The sequence below is a fragment of the Chrysochloris asiatica genome, unplaced genomic scaffold (genome assembly GCF_000296735.1).
Source record: "Chrysochloris asiatica unplaced genomic scaffold, ChrAsi1.0 scaffold00005, whole genome shotgun sequence".
Lineage (NCBI taxonomy): Eukaryota > Metazoa > Chordata > Mammalia > Afrosoricida > Chrysochloridae > Chrysochloris > Chrysochloris asiatica.
Genome location: NW_006408523.1, coordinates 22,433,476 through 22,459,965, shown reverse-complemented (window position 1 = coordinate 22,459,965; position 26,490 = coordinate 22,433,476). Strand labels below are relative to the sequence as shown.

Genomic DNA, 26,490 nt, shown 5'->3' with positions numbered 1-26,490 from the left:
TATGAATAAGACCATTTGTCTTAATTGCTGTGATGGTTAATAAAAATTACTACTAGATTAGTCTATCTATTGAAGGACAAGGAGTCCTGGTGTGACAGTCTAGGATTATGCATTGAACTGCAAGGTTGGCTTGAACTGAAAGTTCAGCAGTTCAAACCCACCAGCTGCTCCTCAGAAACACTATACAGGGTCATTATAAGGCATAACTGACTTGATGGCACTTAACAACAACAACATTGAAGGACAGATTTAGTAAGCAGTGTTTAAGTATATGTCATTTACTTTTTTTTTTTTCTTAAAGGGAGTGTGAATTAGACTTCATCACATTTTACTGGGGGGCAGGATTGCATGGTATGCCCTTTGATTGTTTGAATGGTTATATATTCCTGAATGCTTTGGTGTACATCAAAAGAAAAAACAAAATCCTCAGGGAATGGAAGCAAATTATGTTGAATGATGATGAATGGAGGGGATTGTAATCATTGCAATGAAACGAAATACAATGAGATGTTCTCCCATGTAAACTATCACTCAATTCACAATAAAAACTTTAAAAAAACACAAAAACTTGACCAAATTAACATTAAAATGAAATGACACATTCTGGTGGCTGCTGATGTTCATGAGTTGCTGTTGTTTTTTGTTATGTGCTGTCAAGTCGGTTCCGACCCATAATGACCCTGTATAAGGTTTCCGAGGAGCAGCTGGTGAGCTTGAACTGCCGAACTTGTGGTTCAAACCAACTTTGAGTCCAGCATGTTAACCCACAGCACTGCACTAGGACTCCATGACTTACAAACCCATCATTCCAGTTTCTGCCTCCACAGACACACTGCCTTCACATTTATTGTCTATGGTAAAATCTCCCGCTGATACCCTGGCTTCCAAAAGAACAACGATGTGGCTCTAACAGAGCTTTCAGGACTTTCATTTCCTGATTAGGCACAAATCAAAATGAGAACAAACAGCTGCAAACATAATATTTACATATGGAACATTATATGTATGAATTATGAATCCCAAATAATTAGAAGTCATCAAAAAATAAATGGAATACCTAAAGCTTTGGAACCTAAGGCGTTGTCGTTTTTTGGTGCTATTTTGTCAATACCAACTCATAGCAACCCCATTCCCAAAAGAACAAAACAATGCCTGATCCGGTGCCTTTCTCACAATTACAGTTATATTTTAATCCATTGCTGTTGCCACGGTATCAATCCATCTCCTTGGGCCCTTCATCTTTTTTGCTGACCTTCCAAATTACCAAGCACAATGTCCTTCTCCAGGGACTGGTTCCTACTGACCATTTGTCTAAAGTATGAGAAACAAAGTCTGGCCATCCTGGCTTCTGTCGGCAGATGGATCATGACTGAAAGCAAAGAATACCAGATAAATGTTTATACTTGTGCTTTGTTGACTTTGCAAAGGCTTTTGATTGTGTGGATCATGACAAGCTATGGAGAACATTGTGAATAACGTGTATCCCAGAATACTTTATTGTACTCATGAAGAACATGCACAGAAACAAAGAGGAAGTCATTAGACCAGAAAAGGGGACACTTAATGGTTAAGAATCAGGTACTATTTGTTATTTGGCTGAATTCTTTCTCCATGCTTACTTAATCTTTATATTAAACAAATAATTATGATGCTGGATTATATGAAGAAGAGCATGGCATCAGGATTGGGGAAAGACTCGTTAACAACCTAAGATATACAGATGATACAACCTTGCTTGCTGAAAGTGAAGAGGACTTAAAATACTTACTGATGGTTATAAAAAAATTACAGTATGGACTGTACCTCAATGTAAAGAGAACAAAATTTCATGTAGAATCTACCATCATACTCATAGAATCAGCAATCAAGAAATCAAATGATGCGATTGCCTTAGACAAATCTCCTGCATAAGACCACTTTAAAGTGTTAAGAACAGAGGTATCAGTTTGAGGAATAAGGTTTACCTGCCCTAAGCCATGGTATTTTCCATTGCTTCATATGCATATGCAAGTTGGACAACGAATAAAAAATACATAGAAGCAGTGATGTATTTTTGTTGTGGTATTGGAGAAGGTTGTTGAAAATACCATGTTTGTGTTGTAAGAGGTATATCCAGAATGCTCCTTGGAGACAAGGATGGAAAGACTTCATCTCTCATACTTCAAAAACATTCTACAATATCATACCAGAGTTGAATGCCATGTATTAATCTTTGCCCCTATTGTTTCTATGATGGGATTTGTAGTTTTAGGTTTTTCATTTAGGTCTTTGATCCATCTTGGGTTTTTATTTTTTGACATATTCTGTGATTGTTTTTGTTTTGTCTTATAGTAGAAACTGTTGTGGTTGTTGTTGAGTGTCGTTGAGTCAGTTCCAACTCATATAGGTTTTTGGGTTTTTTATTATGAACTGAGTGATAGATCAGTTTACATAGAAGAATATTGGCTTTACACCATTGTTTCATTGCAATGATTACAATCTCCTCCCCGTCCATCATCATTCAAGAGTATTTGCTTCCATTCCCTATGTTTTTTGTTTTTTGTTTTTGGGCGGGAGAAGGGAATATACATAAAAACACTCAGGAATATATAATTATTTAAACAACCAAAGGGCACATTCTGCAAGCCTGCCTCCTGACCACTAGAACCCAGTACCTCTCTTTCCATGAGTCCAGAGTCCTTGGCTGCTCTCTCTCTCCATGTCCCCATCCCTGCCTCTATCTCTGGTGTGGCTGCTTCTCTGCATAAGGTTCCGCAATCCACTTGTGCTATTTTCCCTTGATGATCCTAGGGTCCTCTGCTTCTGGACTGTAAGAATGACTACTCCCCCCCCCCCGCCCCCACTTTGTTTTTTTGTTGTTGTTGTTTGTTTTTTTAAGTTTTTATTGTGAATTGAGTGCTACGTTACATGGAAGAACATGTTTTACACTCATTCTATCATATTTCGTTTCAATGCAATGGTTTCAATCCCTTCCATGCATCATCATCCAACAGTATTTGCTTCTATTCCCTCTGTGTTTGTTTGTTTGTTTGTTTTAGATGTACACCAAAACACTCAGGAATATACAATAATTCAAACAACCAGAGAGTACACCCTGCAAGCCAGATCTCCCAGCCACCATCACACAGCCTCTCTCCCTCCATGCATCTCGAGTCCTCATCTACTCCATCTTTCCATGTCTTCATATCTGCCTCCATCTCTGGCATTGCTGCTTCTCTGGATAGAGTCCCACACTCTGCTCCTGCTCTTCTTCCTTGATGGTCCCAGGATACTCCATTCCTGGACTGTAAGATCAACTACTCCCCCATTTTTGTTACAAAACTTCTACCTTTAAATTTGCGACAGTTATAGTTAGTCATGAGAACAGTTACTTACTATTGAAATATAAGCATCTTAGCCCCATCTCCTTTCACCAGACCTGTCTAGACTGGATGAAAACCACCCAGTGGAGATTCTATCTTCCCCCTCACACTCTGAAACTAAACTGCCTCTTGAGAATTTGTAAGCCAGTTACTTTGTTCCTTTATAGACCCCATTTTAGGTAGCCAATGTCTAAATTGCCATCCCTATCAACCTCTAATGCGTCAGACTGCAAAGTCGTTTGAACTGCAAGGACAGTGGTTCAAGCTCACCAGCTTCTCCTTGGAAACCGTATACAGAGCTGCTATGGGTTGGAATCAACTCAACAGCACTTAACAACAACAGTCAACCCTCTGTACAGAGGGATGAGATTGATCCTTGCTGTGAAGATTCCTTAGTTGATATTTTAAGCTACTACATCCATAAGTATATGTGAAGTTCATCAAATTGTAGAAATTTATACTTTTTTTCATCAAATTAAAAATTTTTAAAAATATTCTCTAGTCAAGTTCTGATCATGCAGCCATTGGATATTGGTCAAATGTGTATCATCTGCAATTTTGGGTGTTCTTGTGCATCTCCCCTTGCTTCATATCAGCTGGATGTTTCACTCTCAGCTCTAGCCCTCTGTGGCTATGTCTTTGTCCTTGGGCCCCTGAGTCCCCAGGTTTCATCACACATCAGGCCAACCAGGTTACACCATACTCCAAGTTGACGGGAGGCTGTGTAATGTGATCAGACTCAACCCACATCGCCTTGATGCTTTTCCCCCATTTCCACTTACCAGTAGACCAAGTGGTAACCAGCAAGCTTATATGCCTGCTTGTGTATTCCCTTTGAGTTTCAGTCTTGGAGGGGGGTTTGTCCTAGAGGGGCTTGATTGTTTGCCTTGATGCCTCCCCAGTGAACAACTTGCTTTTTCTTGTAGTAGCCAATCAGACTACCGTTTTTGTTTTTTATTTTTCCTGCTGGTCTTTCTTTCTCCCCTGTTTTTGTTATAAAACTTCTACCTTCACAGTTGTGACAGTCACAATTAGTCATGATAACAATTACTTACTCACTATTGAATCATAAAAATCTTATCCCCATCTCTTTTCACTTGACCCATCTACACAAAATGAAAACCATTCAGTGGTATCTCTACGTTCCTCCACATACTCTTAAGCTAAAGTTCCTCTTGAAAACATGTAAGTCAGGCACTTCATGTCTTTATTGCCTCCTCATTTTAGGTAGCCAATATCTATTTTGCCAGTCCCTATCTACTTTATAAAATTGATACTTGATGTGAAGACTCCTTCCCTCTAAGTTGGTAGTTTTAGCTACTACATCCATAAGTATAGGTCAAGTTCATCAAATTGTAGCAATTTACACTCATTTCCTTTATAAATATATAGATATAGATATAGATATAGATATAGATATAGATATAGATAGATAGATAGATAGATAGATAGATAGATAGATAGTAGCATAGCAGTTATGAATCAGGCTGTGAACCGCAAGGTCAGCAGTTCGAATCTACCAGCTGTTCTGTGGGAGAAAGATGAGGCTTTCTGCTCCCGTAAAGATTTACAGCCTCGGAAACCCTGTATAGGGTCACTATGAGTCAGAATCTACTCCACGGCACATAACAACAACAACAACAACAACATATATATTTTAATCTTCCTCTAGTCGAGTTCTGATTATCAAGCCATTGAAGTTAGGTCAAATGGGTACTATCTGCAAGTTTGGGCATACTTGTGTGTCTGCCCTCACTTTTTTTGAGCTGGATGCTTCACTCTCAGCTCTGTACAGGGCTTTCAAGAAGCAGCTCTTAGGTTTGAAGTGCTGACCTTGTGGTTTGAGGTCCAGTACTGATCCCGCTGTGCCACACAAGGAATCCATAGAAGAGACTCAGAGACCCCAGTGGCACAGTGGTTAAGCCTTAGGCTTCTTACCAAATGGCTGGTGGTTCAACCCCATTCAGTGACTCTACAGGAGAAAAGATTTTCTGTAAATATTAGAGACTAGGAAATCCCATGGGTGGTTCTTCTCTGTGTATTTTGTTGATGTTGGCACTATTAGTAGTGCCAACATCAACAACTTAATGGAGACTACTTAGTTCTTCACACCTCACTTTGACTCTGAGCTATCATTTCTGTCATGTTATCCAAAGAATATATTCTATCAGTTGTGAAATAGATGATCAATTTAAAAATAGATTAAATAAAATATTATCTATTCATTCTTCTAAATTCTTCAAGGTTAAATTTTTCCTCAAGCCATATAACTATATAACCAATAGAAATGCCTACATAGAACTGTACTTTAACATCTCTTTTAACAAAGTATCATGTGTACTTAAATCTGTGACACTCTTGAAACTTCTATTGAAAAGATTTTTCTCTGTGTTGATCATTGTCTGTTACATAAACACTTATTAAATCTGCTCTGGGGTTTAATGGTGCCAAAAATTGTCTTCTGGCATACCCATATACTATTTTTACTAACCAATATGTCTTATTTAAGTTCTTGTTTTCCTTTTGGACTTTATTAACAAAGACTTAAAGCTAAGTTTTGGGCTCAAGGCCAGTGTCTTCTTTCCTGCATATTATATATTTGTCACCTCATTTCCTTCAATATGTAATCATTTTGTCCTTGTTTTTTAGTGTCTTTGTCTTTTATTATAAATTGTCTCTAAGGGTTCTCTGAAAATAAATAGAGCACAAAAAGACAAAATGATGAAATAAATATCTTTCGTCATTTGGTTTTAAAAGATGCATGGGTTGAATTAGCTGCCCTCAAATGTTCTGTCCAGTTCTAAATTTATATTACTCTTACCAAAGACAGATAAAAAATTCTACTATACTATAGGTCAAGAGATGCATGCCACGTACTATACTCCTGGTAAAGGTCTATTTCTTCTTAGAAGGCAAAATGCTAGACTTAGCAACCTGGTAGGAGCCCTCCCAGTCTTAGGGTGATAAAACAAGAGAACTGTTTACTGAAAAATAGAAAAAAATCTCACTCTTAAGGATAAATAAAAATAAGACACACAAGAGAAGAGTGTGATTATTTCTTTTGAGGCATTTATATAAATGTGGACAAGTAAACTGAGCTTAAATGAGTACAACTAATTTCATAAAATTAGTTACATTTGAATATTGTCACACAGTTTTGCTATGACATTAGCATTAAGTATAATTAAAATTTATTCTGAGTGCCTTTTGGGTCCCCAATGTAGCAGCTATCAACACCTTTATACTAAACTAGCCCTTCACTGTTTTTGTGAATTTTCACATTCATTGAATGTGGTCGTGCTTCTACTACAGAGGACAACAGACCATTTTTAAAAAGATATCTTTTTTGTTTGTATGCATTTAGAATATAGGTAAATATCTTTTGTTGTTGTTAGGTGCTGGCTTGTAGTTTAAGACCCATAACAACCCTATGAACAAGAGAACGAAATAATACCCAGTCTTGTGCCATCTTCACACCAGTTGCTATGTTTGAGCCCAATTCTGCTGCCATTGTGACAATGATCTTTAGCTTTGTTTGTTTTAGTTAGGAATATAGAAGTTATCGTAAATAGGAAATGGTGGATATTGCGGTGCTGATTAAAATACTTTTCTTGAGATCAATTGAATTAAATTACATGCATACATTGAAAAAGTAAGCTGAAATTTAAATAGTGGTTTGTAAAATATTTATGTTATTCTATGGAAGGAATACACAGTGTCACTGTGCCAAAAGGAAATAGTTGATGTTCAACCATTTCAAGAGGTAGCATATGATCAAGAGCCAATGATAGTGAAGGAAGCAGTCGAATGTGCATTGAAGGAATTGGCAAAGAATAAGGCACCAGGAATTAATGGAATAAAAATTGAAATCTTTCAAGAAAGTGAGGTGGCACTGGAGGCACTCACTCATCTATTCCAGGAAATGTGGAAGACAACCATCTGGCCAACTAATTGGAAGAGACCCATATTTGTGCCCATTCCAAAGAGACGTGACCCAACGGAATGCGGAAATCATCAGACGATGTATTTGATATTTCATGCAAGTAAAGTTTTACTAAAGGCAATACAGAAACCGCTACAAGCATACATTGACGGAGAACTTCCAGAGGTTCAAGTCAGATTCAGAAGAGGATGTGGAATGAGGGATATCATTGCTGATGTCTGATGGATCTTGGCTGAAAGCAGAGAATATCAGAAAGATGTTTACCTGTACTTTATTGATTACGCAAAAGCTTTTGATTGTGTGGATCATGACAAGCTATGGACAACACTGAGAAGTATGAGTATTCCTGAACACTTAATTGTGCTCATGAGGAATCTGTACCTGGACCAATAGGCAGTTGTTTGAACAGGACAAGGGAACACGGAATGTTTTAAAATTAAGAAAGTTGTGTGACAAGGTTGTATTCTTTCACCATACTTATTCAACCTGCATGCTGAGCAAACAATCTGAGAATTTGGGTTATATGAAGAAAAACATGGCATCAGGATTGGAGGATGACTCATAAACAACTTGTGATATGCAGATGATACAACCTTGCTTATTGAAAGTGAAGAAGACTTAAAATACTTATTGATGATGACCAAAGACCACAGCCTTCCATATGGATTGCAGCTCAATATAAAGAAAACAAAAATCCTCACCACTGGACCAATAAACATAATTCTTATCAACGGAGAAAAGACTGAAGTTGTCAAGGACTTCATTGTTCTTGGATCAATTTTCAACACTCCCAGAATCAGCAGTCAAGATATCAAACGACGTATTGCATTAGGCAAATCTACTTCACAAGACCTTTTTAAAGTGTTGAAGAGCAAAGATGTCAGCTTGAGGACTAAGGTGCCCCTGACCCAAGCCATGGTGTTTTCAATAACCTCATATGCATGTGAAAGCTGGACAGTGAATAAGGAAGACTGTAGAAGAATTGATGCTTTTGAGTTATGGTGTTGGAGAAGAATACTGAAAGTGCCATGGGCTGCCAAAAGAATCGATAGGTCTGTGTTGGAAGAAGTGCAGCCACAGTGCTCCTTGGAGGGCAGGAGGGACAAATTTCATCTCTCATACTTCAGGCATATTATCAGGAGTAACCAGTTGCTGGAGAAGGATATCATGTTTGGTAAGGTGGAGGGTCAACTAAAAAAAGGAAGACTCCTAGCGAGATGGATTGCCAAAATGGCCTTATCAATGGGCTCAAGCATGGCAACAATTGTGAGGTTGGCCCAGGACCAGGCAGTGTTTCATTCTGTTGCATATAGGGTTGTTATGAGTCTGTACCGATGCAATGTAACCTAACAAAAACAATGTTGTTGTTAGCTGCCATTTTGTCCATTCTGACTCCAAGCGATCCTGTGTACAATAGAACAAAATACTGCCCAATTCTCCAAAATGCTGACAATTGCTGCTAAGCTTGAGCTCATTGCTGCTGCCCCTGTTGTCAATCCACGTAAGAAGCATTCTGTTTGCAAATCTTCCAAAATAGATTTGTATGTTCTTAGCCAGTTCATGGTACCTTTAAATATCCTTCTCCAACACCATAGTGCAAAGGCATCAATTCTTTTACAGTCTTCCTTATTAATTGTGTAATTTTCACAAGCATATGTGGCTATTGAAAATAGCATCACTTGGGGCAGGTGCACCTTATCCCTCAAACAGACATCATTGCTTTTGAACGCTTTAAAGAGTTCTTATGCCTACTGCAATATGTTTTCCTATGGTAAATAACCATATAAATGGTAGTGGTGGTTGTGTGCCTTGGAGTCTGACCTTGATAGTGTATTTGTTGTTGTTATTGTTGTTGTGTACTTTGGAGTTGGTTCCGACTCACAGTGACCCTGTATAGGGTTTTTGAGGCTGTAAATCTTTACGGGAGCAGAATGCCTCATCTTTCTTCTGCAGAGCAGATGGTAGTGTGAAACTGCTGACCTTGTGGTTTTGTAGTCCGATTTGTAACCACTATGCAACCAGAGTCCTCATCTTTCTTCTGAGTGTGACTTGTAGATTTGACCTGTTAACCTTGTGGTTAGCAACCCAGTTCATAGTCTACAATGCTACCATTGCTACTTTTAACTATATAAATATATATAGCTATATACTCTACATATTCAACAATAATGTTGCAGTACTATCTGACCTCTTTGTGGTACTGTCTGACCTCTGACTACATACACAAAGGGAAGGAGGATCATACTACACATTAACCCAAGATTGATTACTACAATCAGACATGCTTCACTTTCCCACCTTTCTTGCCAATTCTGACACCAACTGTCCTACTTCTCTGCTGGGTTCAATACTTGTTTGCAATGGCCACTCAGAACTCACAGACAATACTTAACGATTATGGGCTTTATTGTTACTGTTAAGTGCCTTTGAGTTGACTTCAACTCATAGCAATCCTGTATAGGGTTTGGGAGGACCTTTAACCACTGACCTTGCCATTAGCAATTCAGTGCTTATTCTACAGTGCTCTACCAGGACCCCTGGGGTTTATGAGGGAAGTTAATTGGTTATAATTCTGCATTAGAAATGCTCAGGATCTAGCAGTTCTCCATTCAGAAGCACCTCTTTTTACTCATGCTTGGAAGCGTGCCTCGCTGGCCCTCCATCCCTCAGCAGGCTGCATCTTGATGTTTGCTCTGCTTGGCCAAGTGTTACAAAGCTCCTCTAAATGCTTCTAATAAATGCCTAAAGGGTACACTGTTATAAGCTTCAGCCCAAAGGCACTCAGACTCTGGCTCCATAAGTCAGTATACCTAGCTTCCCCTGCTGATGTAGTGCTTGGAAGCACCCCACTCCACAAATGAACCTTCTGTATAAAAACACTCAGTTTTACTTACTCTGTGAGTCTCAAAGCCTGCCACTCGGCTCTTTCTTGGGTTTTTGGTTCTCCTACCGCTCTTGCTGGCTCTTCTTTGTTGCTGATCATGAGACTCCCCATTCCTGCTTCTGAAACGGCTCATTTTAAACTTAGAGGATTCACAAAACTGACTAATCTCTCTATTAGAGTGCCATGCAACCTATTTGTATGGTGTCCCCAGTGTAATTTTGTAACTCCATTTTGTGGAAGTCACAAAGACTATAGTCAGAAGAGCCATTTTAAGTAAATTCAAAATAGGACAGTATGCTATAATTTATATGTGCTAAAATATGACTTCAATAGAATAAAGAGGCATGCAAATTCTTATAATTGTCGTTCAAAGGAAATCATATTTTCTTAAATGTATCTGCCAAATTTTGGTCTTCACAATTTTTTTTCAATTCATAAGCTCTTTATCCTTTGTTTCATTATAGCTGTATCATTATTAAATACATAGGAGTTTATTAGTGGTATGATGATAAATATTAAAATTATTATATCTTAAAAATAATTTTAAAGTGTTTTATATTTTATAAAATAAGTAGTAAGTAGTTCTCATATTGAGTTTGTGATTTTGTTAGTACATTTTAAACAAGGCTCAAAAAGCTGTATTAAATTCTGGAACTTTTAAGATTTTGTGATATCTCTACTAAAAAGTTTGATTACATGAAATTTGTGCCCTAAATACTTTTGATTAATTTGTGTTTTCAAAATAATATTTAAGTTACTAGTATTCAGATGATGATAATCCCTTACCTAGAATTTTCTTTTCACAAATGAGTATCCAACAGTGAAGTGAGACAGAAAGATCAATGCAAAGTGCTTACTTACGATAAATTGTCATAAATTCATGGAAGATCACTTTTATTTTACTGAGAATATCCATTTTTAAAATATGTTGCTGAAGCACTGGAAGTTAATATAACAGATCATAATTCATATAACTACAAATATGTACAAGTTTCGGTTTGTAGTTATAACCAAACTTTATAAATGTGGGCAGTGACTTTCAATCAAATAGGGATGATTATAAAATGATCACAAACTTTATTGTTTTTGCATTGAATCTTAAATTCAAAACTTTCAAACTATAAAAACTGAACCCTGAATATGATAAAGGTCTTCCTCCTTTCTTGAAAAGATTGGAGTTTTGTGTAGAGAAGTTAGGAGAAGGCCAGGGAAACAGTTTAAATAGGGGAAAGTTCATTTTTAATAATACTCCCATTATGTAGTCAATATTTATTGAGATGACAGCTTCCTGAACATTATTAATTTTACATATAGAAGCTATGGAAACAGCACTATTTTTATATTAAAACATATTTTGGTTTCAAATATGAAATACCATGAAACAGCTTTCCTGGCTTTACCTACATAAACTGGTAGGAATATACATGTACTACACCAGATGAAGACTTAGGTTGTAAGGTGACTAATCTCTATTCCTAAATGAGTTCCTGTTTAGATAATGAGTTATATGTACATAACCTAAAGACCATTTGTTGTTAAGTGCCATCAAGTCGGTTCCTACCCTTAGTGACCCTATAGAGGGTTTCCAAGGAGCGACTTGGAAGCCAGGTGAGCTTGAACCACCAACCTTGCAGTTACAAATTACTTTGCAGTCGATGGATCTTGGCTGAAAGCAGAGAATATCAGAAAGATGTTTACCTGTGCTTTATTGCCTACGCAAAGGCTGTACATTGTGTGGATCATGACAAACTATGGACACCATCGCATACTAGGACTACTCCTGAAAACTTAATGGTGCTCATGAGGAATCTGTACAGGAACCAAGAGGCAGTGTTCGAACAGAACATGGGAACACTGAATGGTTTCAAATTTAAAAAGGTGTGTGACAGAGTTGTATTCTTTCACCATACTTATTCAACCTGTATGCTGAGCAAATAATCTAAGAATTAGGGTTAAATAAATAAAAACATGGCATCAAGATTGGAGGAAGACTCATTAACTACCTGTGATATGCAGATGTTACAACCTTGCTTGCTGAAAGTGAAGAGGACTTAAAATATTTACTGATGAAGATCAAAGACCACAACCTTTGGTATGGATTGCATCTCAATGTAAAGAAAAAAAAATCCTCACCCCTGACTGGACCAATAAATAACATTTTTATCAACAGAGAAAAGATTGAAGTTGTCAAGGACCTCATTCTTCTTGGATCAATTATCAACACTCAAGGAAGCAGCAGTCAAGAAATCAAACGATGTATTGCATTAGGCAAATCTTCTGCATAAGACCTTTTTAAAGTGTTGAAGAACAAAGTTGTCAGCTTAAGGGCTAAAGTGCGTCTGACCCAATCCATGGTATTTTCTATAACCTCATATGCATGTGAATGCTGGACAGTGAATAAGGAAGACCATAGAAGAATTAATGCTTTTGAGTTATAGTGTTGGAGGAGAATATTGAATGTGTCAAAAGAACCAATAGATCTATTTTGGAAGAAGTGCAGCCAGAGTGCTCCTTGGAGACCAAGATGGCCAAACTTCATCTCTCAGACTTCAGACATACTGTCAGGAAGGATGAGTTGCTAGAGAAGGTTATCATGTTTGGTAAGGTGGAGGGTCAGAGAAAAAGAGGAAGATCCCCAGCGAGATGGATTGGCCAAGTGGCAGCATCAATGGGCTCTAGCATGTCAACAGTTGTGAGGGTGGCCCAGGACTGGGTATTGTTTCATTCTGTGGTACATAGGGTCGCTATGAGCCAGTACCAACTCAATGGCACCTAAGTATAACAACAACAAACGCAGGCCCCATTAACTTTTAATGATATTAAGGGTCAAAATCTGAAGGCATAACAATTCTATTATGCTCTAAGGAAAAGAACACCAATGTAAGCTAATAGGGCATAGTTACAGGTTCATATAGGAAATCTTGGCAAAGTAATGAGAAATTATTTCCTAGTAATATTCTGAGTATAGATTTTTTTTAACACCTTGTGTATTTTGTATGTTGAACACATAGAGAACTAAAATCCTGTTCTCTCATCATTAAAAAATATTTTTGTGGAATGTAAATATATATCAATATTTGCCTTCCCCCCCCCCATATTAATGAAAATGATTAGTACTTGGGGAATGAGTCTTCCTATTAAACTCTTTTCATCCATTACCAGTCCTGCTTAGAAGAAATAAGTGCAGGTGGCAAGTCTATTAGGTTTCTAAAAAAACACAAAATAAATGTCTCTTTTTTGTGTTTAGTTCCCTCCATCTCATTGAAAGTTGTATCGTTTTTCAAGTCAGGAAAGCTCTGTAGGGATCTTTGTAATGTTTTATCCATTACTTGCACATTTTGGAAGAAAAAGAATTACTAATTACTTATTAAAATTTCATAATAAACGGAATTCAGATAGAGTATTTTTGTTAGAAAATCTTTTATTTGGCTTAAAGTCATATTTTGTATGCAAATTAAAGTCTGCAGCAGTTTTAATATTGTACTATGATCCTAAATTACTTCTTTAGTAATGATAAAACCATTGGGTGATATTAATAAATATCTGTGTGGTTCTTTTATTTATACATGGTTTAATGCCAACTTATCTATTATATGCATATTAAGAAGAGAGGACAAGTACAAAATGGTCAAATATATTTCATTATGTGAATATGCTAATATTTCGTTGCCCATTCTAGTGTTTGTACACATTTGGATTGTTTCCTGTGTGGAATTATTTTAAATAGTGCTTTGATGAACTGATTTGCTCCTGTCTTTTATTGAATATTATAAGGCATGTACCTGGTGTTATAGGATATAATCAATTTAATAACGAAGCATTGATAAGTAATATTTTACACTTTTAACCATAATAAGAGTGAATTCCAATTGTTCAACATACTTCAACACTTTTTAAATTTGTGTTCATCATTTAAAAAAATTAAATAAATTTGAAATTATTTCAAATTTCTTTGAAATAATTGAAACATATATCAGTTTAAGGACTAAAGCGCACCTGACCCAAGCCATGATATTTTCAATAACCTGATACGCATGTGAAATTTGGACAATGAGTAAGGAAGACCGTAGAGGAATTGATGCATTTAAGTTATGGTGTTGGAGAAGAATATTAAAAGTTTGCTAGAAGAGCAAACAAACCTTTGTTGGAAGAAGGTCACTAAGAATGTTCCTTAGGCGTTAGCATGGCGAGACTTCATCTCTCCTACTTCACACATGTTACCCAGTTAAAGCAGAGTGTCAGTGAAAAAGAGGGACACCTGAAACAAGATAGATTTGCATAGTGGCAGCAATAATGGATTCACGAGTAACAATTGTGAGGATAGAGCAGGATTGGGCAGTGCTCCATTGTGTTGTGCAAAGGATCACTGTGAGTCAGACCTGTCAGTGCGAGCACACCTAGCAACAACAACTTTTAATTGTAACACTATCACATTGTGGTTCTTCATCTTCCAAAAATAGAATGCACTGATATATTTTTTTTATTTATTTTTAATTTAAAGTATTTAAAATACTCTAATTTGTAGTATTTTTCCTTATTCAATTGAGATAAAGAATAACAATCCTGAAATATTCATTGATACAGTAGGTTAAAATGAGATTTTTGAGTAATTATAATTATGATAAAATTTGGTTAAATGTTTGTATTTGTACCTTTTTCATTAGTTGGGAAAATTTACGAGCAAAAAGCAGCAACAACTGTGCAATCCTTCAGATTAATGTGAAACAACATGATTGCATCTTTAAAAAAATACCATGGTCCATAAATGAATGACTGTGAAGCAGATTAATTGAACATTTTAATTACATAGTCCTGTCTTACTTGTGTTTCTAGGAAAACCTTATGACAAACTTGAAGGCTGTTTGTTTATTTTCATAATTCCAGCAGCTCTTATTTTACTGTTTAGTTTTGAACATGCAGCTGCTCATTCAGAAGGCTTTTAGAGAAAATGTCTTTCCAAATTTGAAAATTTAGTACTTAAAGCACAAGACTAAAACTATGAGTTAAGTGTGTTTCTTTGAGCTAAGTGTGTGTCTTTCTAACCTATATTAGTTTATTTTAGGAGTTGTTGTTGGTAATTATCAATTTATTGTATTTTGGAACTCAGGGTCCCTTGGTTCAAATCTTTGTTTTAGGAATTATAAACTGCATGCTCTTGGGAAAATTACTTATCCTATACAGACCTGAGATTCCCAATCTGTAGAGTAAGAATAATATAATTGAAAAAGTATATGGTCGGAAGATCTCTAAATAAATGGAGAGATATTTCATGTCAATGTATAGAAAGATATTATTAAAAGGGAAATTTTTTCCAACTTGGTCTGTTGATTCAATGCAATTCCAATTGAAATGCTTACAAGTTACATTGTCAGTATTGATCAACTTATTCAAATTTTTTATACAGAAAGACAAAAATCCCTGAGTAGCACGCATAATACTCAAGAAGAACACAATTTGACATTAAATTAAATTAAAATTTGACATTACCTAACTTCTACTACTTTTCTATAAAGCTACAGTGATACAAACAGTTTAGGATTGGCAAAGGAATTAATAAATAGATCTGTGGAACAGAACAGAAAACCTAGAAACATAACCATGTAAATATCAATTGATCTCTGAGACTGGGACCAAAGCAAAAGCAATTCACTGAACAAAGACCTTTTTTCAACAAATGGTACTGAACAACTGAAGATGCACATTAAAAATAACAAATTCAGTCACAGACTTTACACTTTTGAAAGAAAGTGTAATTACTTTCTAAATGGTAAATGCTAAACAAAACAACAACAACAAAAAACCTGTATGCCTTCTAGAAGGTAACTTAAGAGAAAATATAGTTGATCTTTGACTTGGCAATGACTTTTAATATACATCACCAAATGTATGATCCATAGAAGAAAAAATATAAAAGCAAATTTACTTAAAATTTAAAACTTCTCTGTAATAAATAGTAGAGAATAAACAGATAACCCACAAATTAGAAGAAAGATTTGCAGAATGCATGCTTGATAAATGAATTTTATTGAAATATATAAAGAACTCTTAAAACTCAAAAATAAAAAGGCAAACTACTTAATTACAAAATACACAAAAGACTTGAGCAGACACCTCACCAAAGAAGATATGTTGTTGTTACTGTTATGTGCTGTTGAATCAAAAAAGAGCAGACAGCCTCGTCTTTCTTCTATAGAGTGGTTGATGGTTTCAAACCGTGGTTTTCAGTCCAGTGCTTATTCTAGAGTCCACTGCACTCCCATAAATATATAAAGCTGGCAGTTGAGAATATGAAAAGGCATTCAAATTCACATATTATTAAGCAAAAGCAAAACCTATTGATGTTGTTGTTGTTGTCAGGTGCCATCGAGTCGGAACTGACTCATAGCGACCCCATGCATAGCAGAACAAAACAATGTCCGATCCTGGGCCAACCTCACTACCGCTGTCACACTTGAGTCCATCAATGATGCCACCTAGCCAATCCATCTCATTGGGGGTCTTCCTCTTTTTCTCTGACCCTCTGTCTTACCCAGCATGACATCCTTCTCCAGCGACTGTTCCCTCCTGACAATATGTCCAAAGTATGAGAGACAAAGCTTAGCCATCCTGGCCTCCAAGGAGCACTCTGGCTGCACTTCTTCCAAAATAGATCTATTGGTTCTTTTGGCAGTCCATGGCACTTGATAATAAAACCTATTGATAGACAAGTGTAAATCAAAATGAGATAACACTAAACACATACTGTTGTTTTGTTATTAAGAGTTATTGTATAGGTTCTGATTCATAGCAACCCTATATTGGGTTTCCAAGGAATAGATGGTTGGTTTGAATACCTACTTTATGGCTAGGAGTCCAATGCTTATCATACAGCACACACTGGGACTCTATACATACCTACTATTGTTATGGTTAAGTGCCTTTGCGTCTGTTCTGACTCATAGCGACCCTGTATAGGGCTTCTGAAGAGCAGCAGATAATGCAATCTAATACATTATCCCACAACACCATACCAGGACTCCACTTACCTACTTGAATGGCTAAAATCCAAAATACTTACATCACAATATACTAACAAGGTAGTACAGGAACCACAACTCTTAATAATTTCTGGTGGAAATGCAACATGGCTGAAGCAGTTTGGGAGATAGTCTAGTATTTTCATAGCACAAGTGTCATTGATCAGTTAAACTCTGTAGTTGAAGGCCATTGGGGCACATATTCATGACCGCTGTCAGTGATTATCATAAAGATAATTCAATAAACTTCAAATAATGTGATTAAAAGAATGCATCCATTTAAGTTATATATTCATTTATATATTATCTAATCAATATTACTGATATTCAACAAAAATTCCTCTATGTATTCTTTTTTAATGTGTTTTTGCCTTTACCAAGCTTGATGGCTTTCTTTACCATGGAGTCCACATCAACTACACCAAATCTTGTTGTTATTGTTGTTAGTGCCTTCGAGTTGGTTGACTCAGAGTGACCTTATGTACAACAGAACACAACACTGTCTAGTCCTGCAACAACCTCACAATCCTTCCTACAATTGAGACTAGTGCTGCTGCCAGTGTTGGGAATCTTCCTCTTTTTCAGTGACCTTCACCATACCAAGTATGATGCCCATCTCCAGAGACTGGTCCCTTGTGATAATATGTCTGAAGTAGGAGAAACAAAGTCTGACCATCCTGGCTTCTAAGGGGCATTCTGGCTATATTTCCAACTCAAATTTGTTTGATTTTTGGCAGTCCATGGTAATTTTCATATTTTCCTTCAACCCCATAACTCAAATGCATCAATTGTTCTTCAGTCTTCCTTATTCAGAATCCAAAATTCACATGCATGTGAGGCTAGTGAAAATATCATGGCTTGGGTCAGGAGTACCTTAGTCCTCAAACTGACATCTTTGCTCTTCAACACTTTAAAGAGCTCTTCTGCAGCATATTTTCCTAATGCAATATGGTGCTTGATTTCTTCTTGACTGCTGCATCCATGAGTGTTGATAGTTGATGTGTGTGCAAAATGAGAACTTGGACGACTTCAATTTTTTCTCCATGTATGGATGTTATTTATTGGTCCAGTTGTGAGAATTTTTGTTTTCTTTACACTGAGGTGCAATCCATATCGAAGGCTGTGGTCTTTGATCTTCATCAGTAAGTATTTTAAGTCCTCTTTGCTTTCAGCAAATAAGGTTATATCATCTGCATATTTCAGGTTGTCAATGAGTCTTCCTCTTATCCTGATGTCACTTTCTTCATATAATTCAGGTTCTTGAATTATTTGCTCAGCATACAGATTGAATAAGTATGGTGAAAGAGTATAACTCAGACACACACTTTTTCTTATTTGAAACCATTCAGTGTCCCCTTGTTCTGTTCAAAAGATTGCTTCTTGGTCTATGTATAGGTTCCTCATGAGCACAAGTAAGTGTTCTAGACCATATATTCTCTTCAATATTGTCCAGAGCTTGTCACAATCCACACAATAGAAAGCCTTTGCATCATCAATAAGGCACAGGGAAACATCTTTCGGGTAGTTTCTGCTTTCAGCCAAGATCCATCTGACATTAAAAAAATGTCCCTAATCCCATGTCCTCGTATGAATATGGGTTGAACTTTTGGTAGTTCTCTCTCAATATGCTGTTGCAGCCATTTTTGAATTATCTTTATCAAATTTTTACTTTCATGCAATATTAATGACATTTTACCATGATTTTTAAAATTCTGCTGGGTCATCTTTCTTTGAAATGGGTACAAATATGGATCTCTTCCAATCAGTTGACCGGCTAGCTGTCTTCCAGATTTCTTGGCATAGATAAGTAAGTGCCTCCACTGCTACATCAATTTGTTGAAAGATTTCCATTTATATTCCATCAATTCCTTGTTTTGTGCCAATGCCTTTAGTGCACGTTGGACTTCTACCTTCAGTATCATTGACACCTGGCCATATGCTACCTCTTGAATTGATTGAACATTGACCTTTTTTTTTTTTTTTTTTTTTTGTACAGGTCTTCTTTTTGGGTATTCTTCCATCTTCTTTTGATGTTTTTTGCATCATTCAATATACTACTCATAGAACCTTTCTTAATTGCAACTCCAGGGTCAGTTACTTCAATTTAAGAAATTATAAGCATGTACATCCCTTTTGGTTTTCCAACTCCAAGTCTTTACACATTTCATTATAATATTTGATTTTGTTTTCTCGAGCTGCCCTTTGAAATTTTCTGCCCAGTTGTTTTTTCCATTTGCTTTAGAATCTCATTGTTGGGAAGCAAGTTTCAGAGTCTCTTTTGACATCCATTTTGGTAATTTCCTTCTCCTTGTCTTCTTAATGTCCTTTTGCTTTATTCCTATATGATGTTCTTGATGTCTCCCGACAACTTTTCTGGTGTTCCACTACTACTGTTTAGGTTTTCAGTGACTAATAGTCATAAGACCTATTCTAAACTAATACCCCAAGAATTAATTTATGTCATAGTTTCTCCAAATTCTATTCTAGTATTTCTGTAATTATTGTTGTTTTTGGTAAGTACCGTGGAGTTGGTTCCTTCTCATTGTGACCCTATATAGGATTTTGAAGGAGTGGCTGGTAGTTTTGAACCACTGTCTTTGTGGTTAGCTGTTCATGTGCTTATTCTGAACTGTACCACACCAAGACTCCTAATTACCTTAATTCAAATGGAGTTCTCCATATTCTGAATGTCTTCTACTTGTGCTATCTTTTACTCAGCATATACAATCATTTCTACCTACTTCATTGCATCCTGGACATCTGCTTCATAAGATTATATTTTAACTCTTTATTCTCTTGTCTTTATCATACCCTCCAAAGTCAGAAAATTAAAGAATTTGTATTGTTGATTTCTCATAGTTATTTAATAAACAGTAAAATGCATTGAGTCAGTGTGTGAATAACTGAGTTAAATGATTCACTGTGTCCCCAGTTACATATTGAACATTACAAGGACAAGAATTTAGACTTATACCTCCTCATGTACCTAATCATTTACATAGTACCTTGAATATTACAGGTACTTAATATACTTTGGGGCTAATGAGTTTAAATAATGTTCTTAATATTAAGTACACATTATATGTATTTTCATTTGGGGAAGACAGTCGACCTTAATTTAATTTCCATTGTTCATTAAATCACCCATTATATACAACATTATTTACTAGATTCTTATTTAGGTGAACTTTTTGGAAATAGATCATGTTTTCTGTACTTCACAAAATATTTTGCTGTTAAACTTCTTTACTTATAATGCTTATAATTTGGACTTATACAGTTGAAATACATATGTAATTATTTTGTAACCTCAAATTTTGAAATATTAAAAAATATTGGGCTACAAAATAATTCATATTTATCTAGAAACAACATTTTCCATTGCCATTGAGTTGATTTAATTTTACAGTGACCCTAGGACAGGGTAGAGCTACCCAGAAGTTTTCTGAGGCTATAAATCTGTACTGTCGTAGACTACCATATCTTTCTACTGCAGACTAGCTCGTGGATTCAAACCACTAATCTTCCAGTTCAAAGTCCAATGCTTAACCCATGACACCACCAAAGGACCTTATAAGCTGTCTATAATCAAACAAATTGGACTACAATATAGAATAGATATATGTGCAATCAACAACTAATATATGCATTAAGTCTTTCTAGTATGTTGGGAAATAGTAGTAATATTGTAATTAATTTTTTGATTGAGTCCTTGAGTAAAGACATTAATTTCAGAACAGTCTCTAATTGCATTATAATCAACAATTTTATATAGGAAAACATTGCAATAGTGAATATTGCAATGGTGCTAGGATATGTCCAAGGAAAAAAGCATTGGCATATGTTCTGATAGGAGAGAGATTTGATCAAATCGCTCTGGCAGATAATAGTCTGAGCAGGTTACTAAATCATGTATCTTTCACTTTCACTTCATTAGCTATACTCAGCGTGTGGTTGGAAATGGAATCAAAGCCCAGTCTGGAAACCCTGAAGTGAAAGTCAAAGGAACTGATACTGTGATTAATCAGATTATTGATAAACTGAAGCATGTTATACAGGTAAGTGCTGATCCTATGTTGCTAGACCCTATCTGAAATAGTCATTGGTTAATCTCTAGGATAGCTGATAAAATTCTGTCTGATATTCCTACCTAAAATTTTGTATTCACATAAAACATTTGTTTCTAGGGTTTTTGTAAATATTAGTTGAGCCGTTTACTTATAGAAAGTCAATGTGAAGTATTATTAAAACTGGTGGACAATCTAGAACTGTGAGTAATAAGACATAGCCTCTGCATTTCAATAATGCAAATTTTGAATTCAAAATTTCAATGATGAAACTTTATCCCCAAATAATGAGAATTTGGGGATAAACTCAATCCTAATGATTAAACTTTCAGTATGGGAACCAACGTGTTCGTTAAGGAAAATATATTAGAACCTTTGAATTTTGTCAAGATTTTTGCTGCATTTTCAACAAAAGTTATGTGCTTTTCTTCTTTTTTTCCTATCTCAATTTTTACATAACCTACCTAGTGATTATTTATGAAATAGTTTTGTTTAATCTTTAATACTATTATTTAATTGAGTATATGCTGCTGTTTTTTAATGCATGGTGTATAAAGCATAAACTCTAGTATTGATATTTACTAGCGATTATTTCATTAAAATAATCCATTAATTAAAACCAATTATTATTTTTTATATTATAAAGATTACCCTTTGTTCTGCCTGCATTGGTGTTTAGAGTAAGAAGGATTTTTCTGTCACTGTTAGTCATTTTACAAGAATCTATGTTTGCATATTGTTTCATTTTTTCTAAGCAGAAGTTTGCATGGTTGATACATGTTTTCAGTGTGCATATGAGTAAAGAGACTACAACAAAGTAGTACAGAGTTTTTATTGCATATTAAAGTATTCCAGAGTCATTGGTACACTTTTCAAAATTGTTCTGTAAAGATTTTTAAAATGTGGATCAATTCTTAGAATTTTATTCCCATTTCTCTGCTTTAAAAATAAGTGACATATAAGAAAGACACTTGACTTATTTAAAAAAAAAAAAATTATTGTGAGTTAAGTAAGTTAAAGTTTACAGGGCAGATAATCAGTTGTACATTTAGCACATCTTTGCAGTGACTACAATACCCTCCAGGTACCATCAGTTAATAGTATTTACCACTATTGTCTTTTTTTAATATATATATACACATACCATAGTGCAAATATATATTCATTTGAATGTCCAAAGGGCACATTTTGCAAGCCAGCTTCCTGCCCACAGGCGCACTACCTTTCTCGGTCCATGGGCCTACAGTCCTCTACTGTACTGTCTATGCCCGCCGTCCCCTCTGCCACCATCTCTGTTGTAGCCATTTTCTGATTAGGATCCCTCACTCTTCTCGTGGTTTTCCCTCTTGATGGACCTAGGGTTCTCTGTTCCTTAAATGACTGATTAAATGCTCCCCTTTTTAGTTACACCTCTTCTACAGGGCTTATATTAAATACAATATATCTTCACTTACTGGGGTAAGGGGATAATGACTAAATGTTCTTATTCTATTCAAGATGTATTGAGTAAACAGAGCTCTGACCTTCAGTGACCAGGCCAAAAATAAGTTCTATTAAGAAATGTATTAGAGAAAAATTGTATCATAATTACTAACTTCTTCAGAACAACCTCTACTTGGTAAAACAAATACACTCAAAGAGAAACCTTCAAGGGAAAGTAAGTACATGCTTGAGTTGCTGGTGGGACAAGTGCTGGGATATTTCTTGGAATTGAGTAGTCTTGGGATTGTTTCATTAGCTCTGAAGCTGGAGTGACGTTTTAGGTTATGCTAGATTGATACAAGGGGGTGGGCCTTTGTTTCTCTGCATTGTTCTGTCATTGGATGAGGGTTGCTGGAGGTAGAATGAATAATAGCACAGAATAATAATAATTTTAGCAGCTGGGGGAATGAATGCCCTGGTTCTGAAAAATAATCTAGGTGACACTTCATAGTATCCACTGTACCATGTATGCGTATCTGGATTATTTGAATAATATAGTGCAGAATTGATCATAAAAACCAAAGAGCTTCAATATTAATTGACTCTTCTTGATTGGGTACAACAAAATCTTAGTGGTCTCCCAAGTAGGGTAAGCATTTCCCAGAGAGTATGATCAACGGGAGTACAGGAAGCAGAATTTAACTTCAGTATATGTTTATTTCATCTCATTTGTTTATAATTTTTACTGTTACAAAGGTGTATTCAATATATAATATATTGATACAAAAGGACATGCATGTAATTTATAAAATATATAACTATACTTAGCAAGTGTTGTTATGGAATACATACATGGTAAAAACAGTTGTGGATAACATGAATGGAGCTGCTATTTAGAAAAATGTTAACAGAAAAAAGGACTCATATTCACAATGAGATAAGTAGGTACCTAGGAGATAAAGATAAAGGGGATTGACTGATTTGTGTCCATGCAACGTATTTCCCCCTCTTGTTTCATAGGTTTCAAAGCCATGTCCTTTCTAAGGTGGCAGAGGGAAAGAATCCCCCTTTAAAAAATTTTTTAGCTTCTGTTCAATTGTGATACTTTCTTTTATCTTTATATGAGTGTGAAGAAGTTCAATTATTTATGCTTAAGTTTCGTTACAGGTTTACAAGAGAATATCAAGTAAAATGCTAACGTTGAGGGCTGTCTTGTAAAATTCTACTAAAATGATTCTATTAAAATTCAGATTTTTTTAATGATTATAACAGAAAGATATATATAATATAGGTGTCACAGATATTGACATTTAATATCTTCAAACGTGTTCTTTCCTAAACCAACTCTCCTGGGAATGAAGGGAAAGTTTTCATTTTACCAGACTTCTGACTTCAGATAATATGTGCCCTGATGGTGATGTATGTCATACTGTGTAAGATGAAAGTGCTATTAACAGGACCCATTACAATATCAAGTCTGGAAAGGCCTGGGAAATTGTCTCTATAAGTGAAATTTTATTAATTTGAGAGCAATGTGTGCCAAGAGAAGAAGTTGATGCAGGAGCTTATTTTAGTTACAGTAATCACAGTATTTAGGTAAAATGATTTCTATTGTAATGGCATTTAATATTGAGTCCATTCAAAATGTATTCTTTCATAGTAGGGATAAACAAAATTTTCTCTTGCCTTTTTTTATTCTGTACATTAAGTATATGTAAACAAGTAAGTTGTATATATATTTTTAAACTTTTTATTGTGAATTATGTGAAGGTTTATATCAATCAATCCTCTTTTTAAAGTTTGTATACATGAATTATGAGCAGATCAGTTTTCCATTAATCAATTCATATACATTTAATTCTATCTCATTGGTTGAAATCCCCACATTGAAATAGCATCCATCCCACTTTCTGTTTATGTTCCTCCTCTTTTCCTAACATTTATAAACTTTGTCCTTGGGTAAATACTGCTCTTTTGATCTCAAATGGCTGACTATTCTAAGGTACCTTCTTTTGTATTGTTTAGCTGAAAGGTGAGTCTGGAGGGAGATCATTTCCAGACCTCAAGGGTGACTAAAGGCCATAGTTTCAGGGGTTCCACCAGTCTATTTGGGGACAGCATTGTAATAGTTTTTAAGTCATGAGAGAAGATGACGTTGTTAATTTCTTGTTAAAGTATAAATTTACACCAAAATTACCAGATGCTAACTTAAGACAGTAGAATCATATGAAAAACTTGTTTTAACAAAAATCTATAAAGGGATAAAGCATTACATTAAATATATTTTTTACTTTTCAGATACTTAAGGGGTTGGTATAGGGTAGATAAAATATTCCAATAACATTAACTTTTTATTGCAAAAGTATCAATATGCATTATGTTGTTATTGTTAGATGCCATGGAGTTAGTACGGACTCATAGCGATCGTATGCACAACAGAATGAAACACTGCCCGGTCCTGGGCCAACCTACAATCGTTATGTTTGGGCTCATTGATGCTGCCTTTGTGCAAATCCATCTCGTTGGGGGTCTTCCTCTTTTTTTTTTTCTACCATCCACTTTACCAAACATGATACCCTTCTCCAGTGACTGGTCCCTCCTGACAATATGTCAGAAGTATGAAAGACGAAGTCTGGCTCTCCTGGCTTCTAAGAAGCACTCTGGCTGCAATTCTTCTAACACAGATACATTTGTTATTTTGGCAGTCCATGGTACCTTCAGTATTCTCTCCTCCAACAGTATAACTCAAATGCATCAATTCGTCTACATATTATAGGAAATTAATTTTTTATTATTTTTGGAAATGTACATAATGATTGGAAAATAAATATTATATCACTTCTGAAATAGTAAACAAGCCTTACAAAACATTCCTTCTAAGATTTTTATAGTTGCTATTATTGGTAAATAATATGAAGTCAGTTCAACTCATAATGACCCTCAATAGGGTTTTCAAGGAGTGGCTGGTAGGTGTGAACCACTGACCTTGTGGTTAGCAGCACAGTGCCACATCAGGATATATATATATATGTAAATCTCTCTCTCTCTCTCTCTCTCTCTCTCTCTCTCTCTCTCTCTCTCTCTATATATATATATATATATATATATATATATATATTTTTATTAAAATGCAGTTGGGATCATGTTTTGTAACATGATCGGCTCACCCAACAACATATAACACACCTATTTCCAAGATATTAATATTCTGCTATATAAATGCTGATCAATAATTTGGTACAGTCTAGTCAATTCCAATTACTAGTAACCCTATAGGATAGGGATATTGTTGTTGTTGTTATGTGCCATGGAGTCTGTTCCGACTCATAGCGACCCTGCACGGGGTTTCTGAGGCTGTAAATCTTTACAGGAGCAGAAAGCCTCATCTTTCTCCCGCGGAACAGCTGGTAGTTTCAAACTGCTGACCCTGAGGTTAGCAGCCCGATTCATAACCACTACAGTACCAGAGCGCCTTATTGGATGGGGTAAACCTTCTGAATACAGTTTCTAAGGCTGGAATCTTCATGGAAGTAGACTGCCGTACTTTTCTCTTATGAAGCGGCTGGTTATGTTCTACCACTAACCTATTGATTAGCAGCCAAACATTAGTCACTGTGCTACCAGCGTTCCCTGTGTGAATGCTAGAGTCTGCATATTATTTTATATATGGTGGTGGTGGTGGTTATGTGCGGTGGTCGGAACCAACTCAGAGCGACCCTGTAAAGGGTTTCCGAGGCTGTAAATCTTTACGGGAGCAGAAAGCCTCATCTTTCTCCCACAGAACAGCTGGTAGTTT

At 35.8% G+C, this 26,490-nt stretch overlaps 1 protein-coding gene across 1 annotated transcript in view; it reads left to right on the top strand.

Annotated features, from left to right (window-relative positions):
• GPC5 (glypican 5) overlaps nucleotides 1-26,490 on the top strand; it is a 1,926,732-nt gene that overhangs the window by 606,012 nt on the left and 1,294,230 nt on the right. The window contains exon 6 of the mRNA XM_006832007.1: nucleotides 21,143-21,263. Coding sequence (XP_006832070.1) covers nucleotides 21,143-21,263 — 121 coding nt within the window. The remainder of the gene's footprint in view (nucleotides 1-21,142; nucleotides 21,264-26,490) is intronic.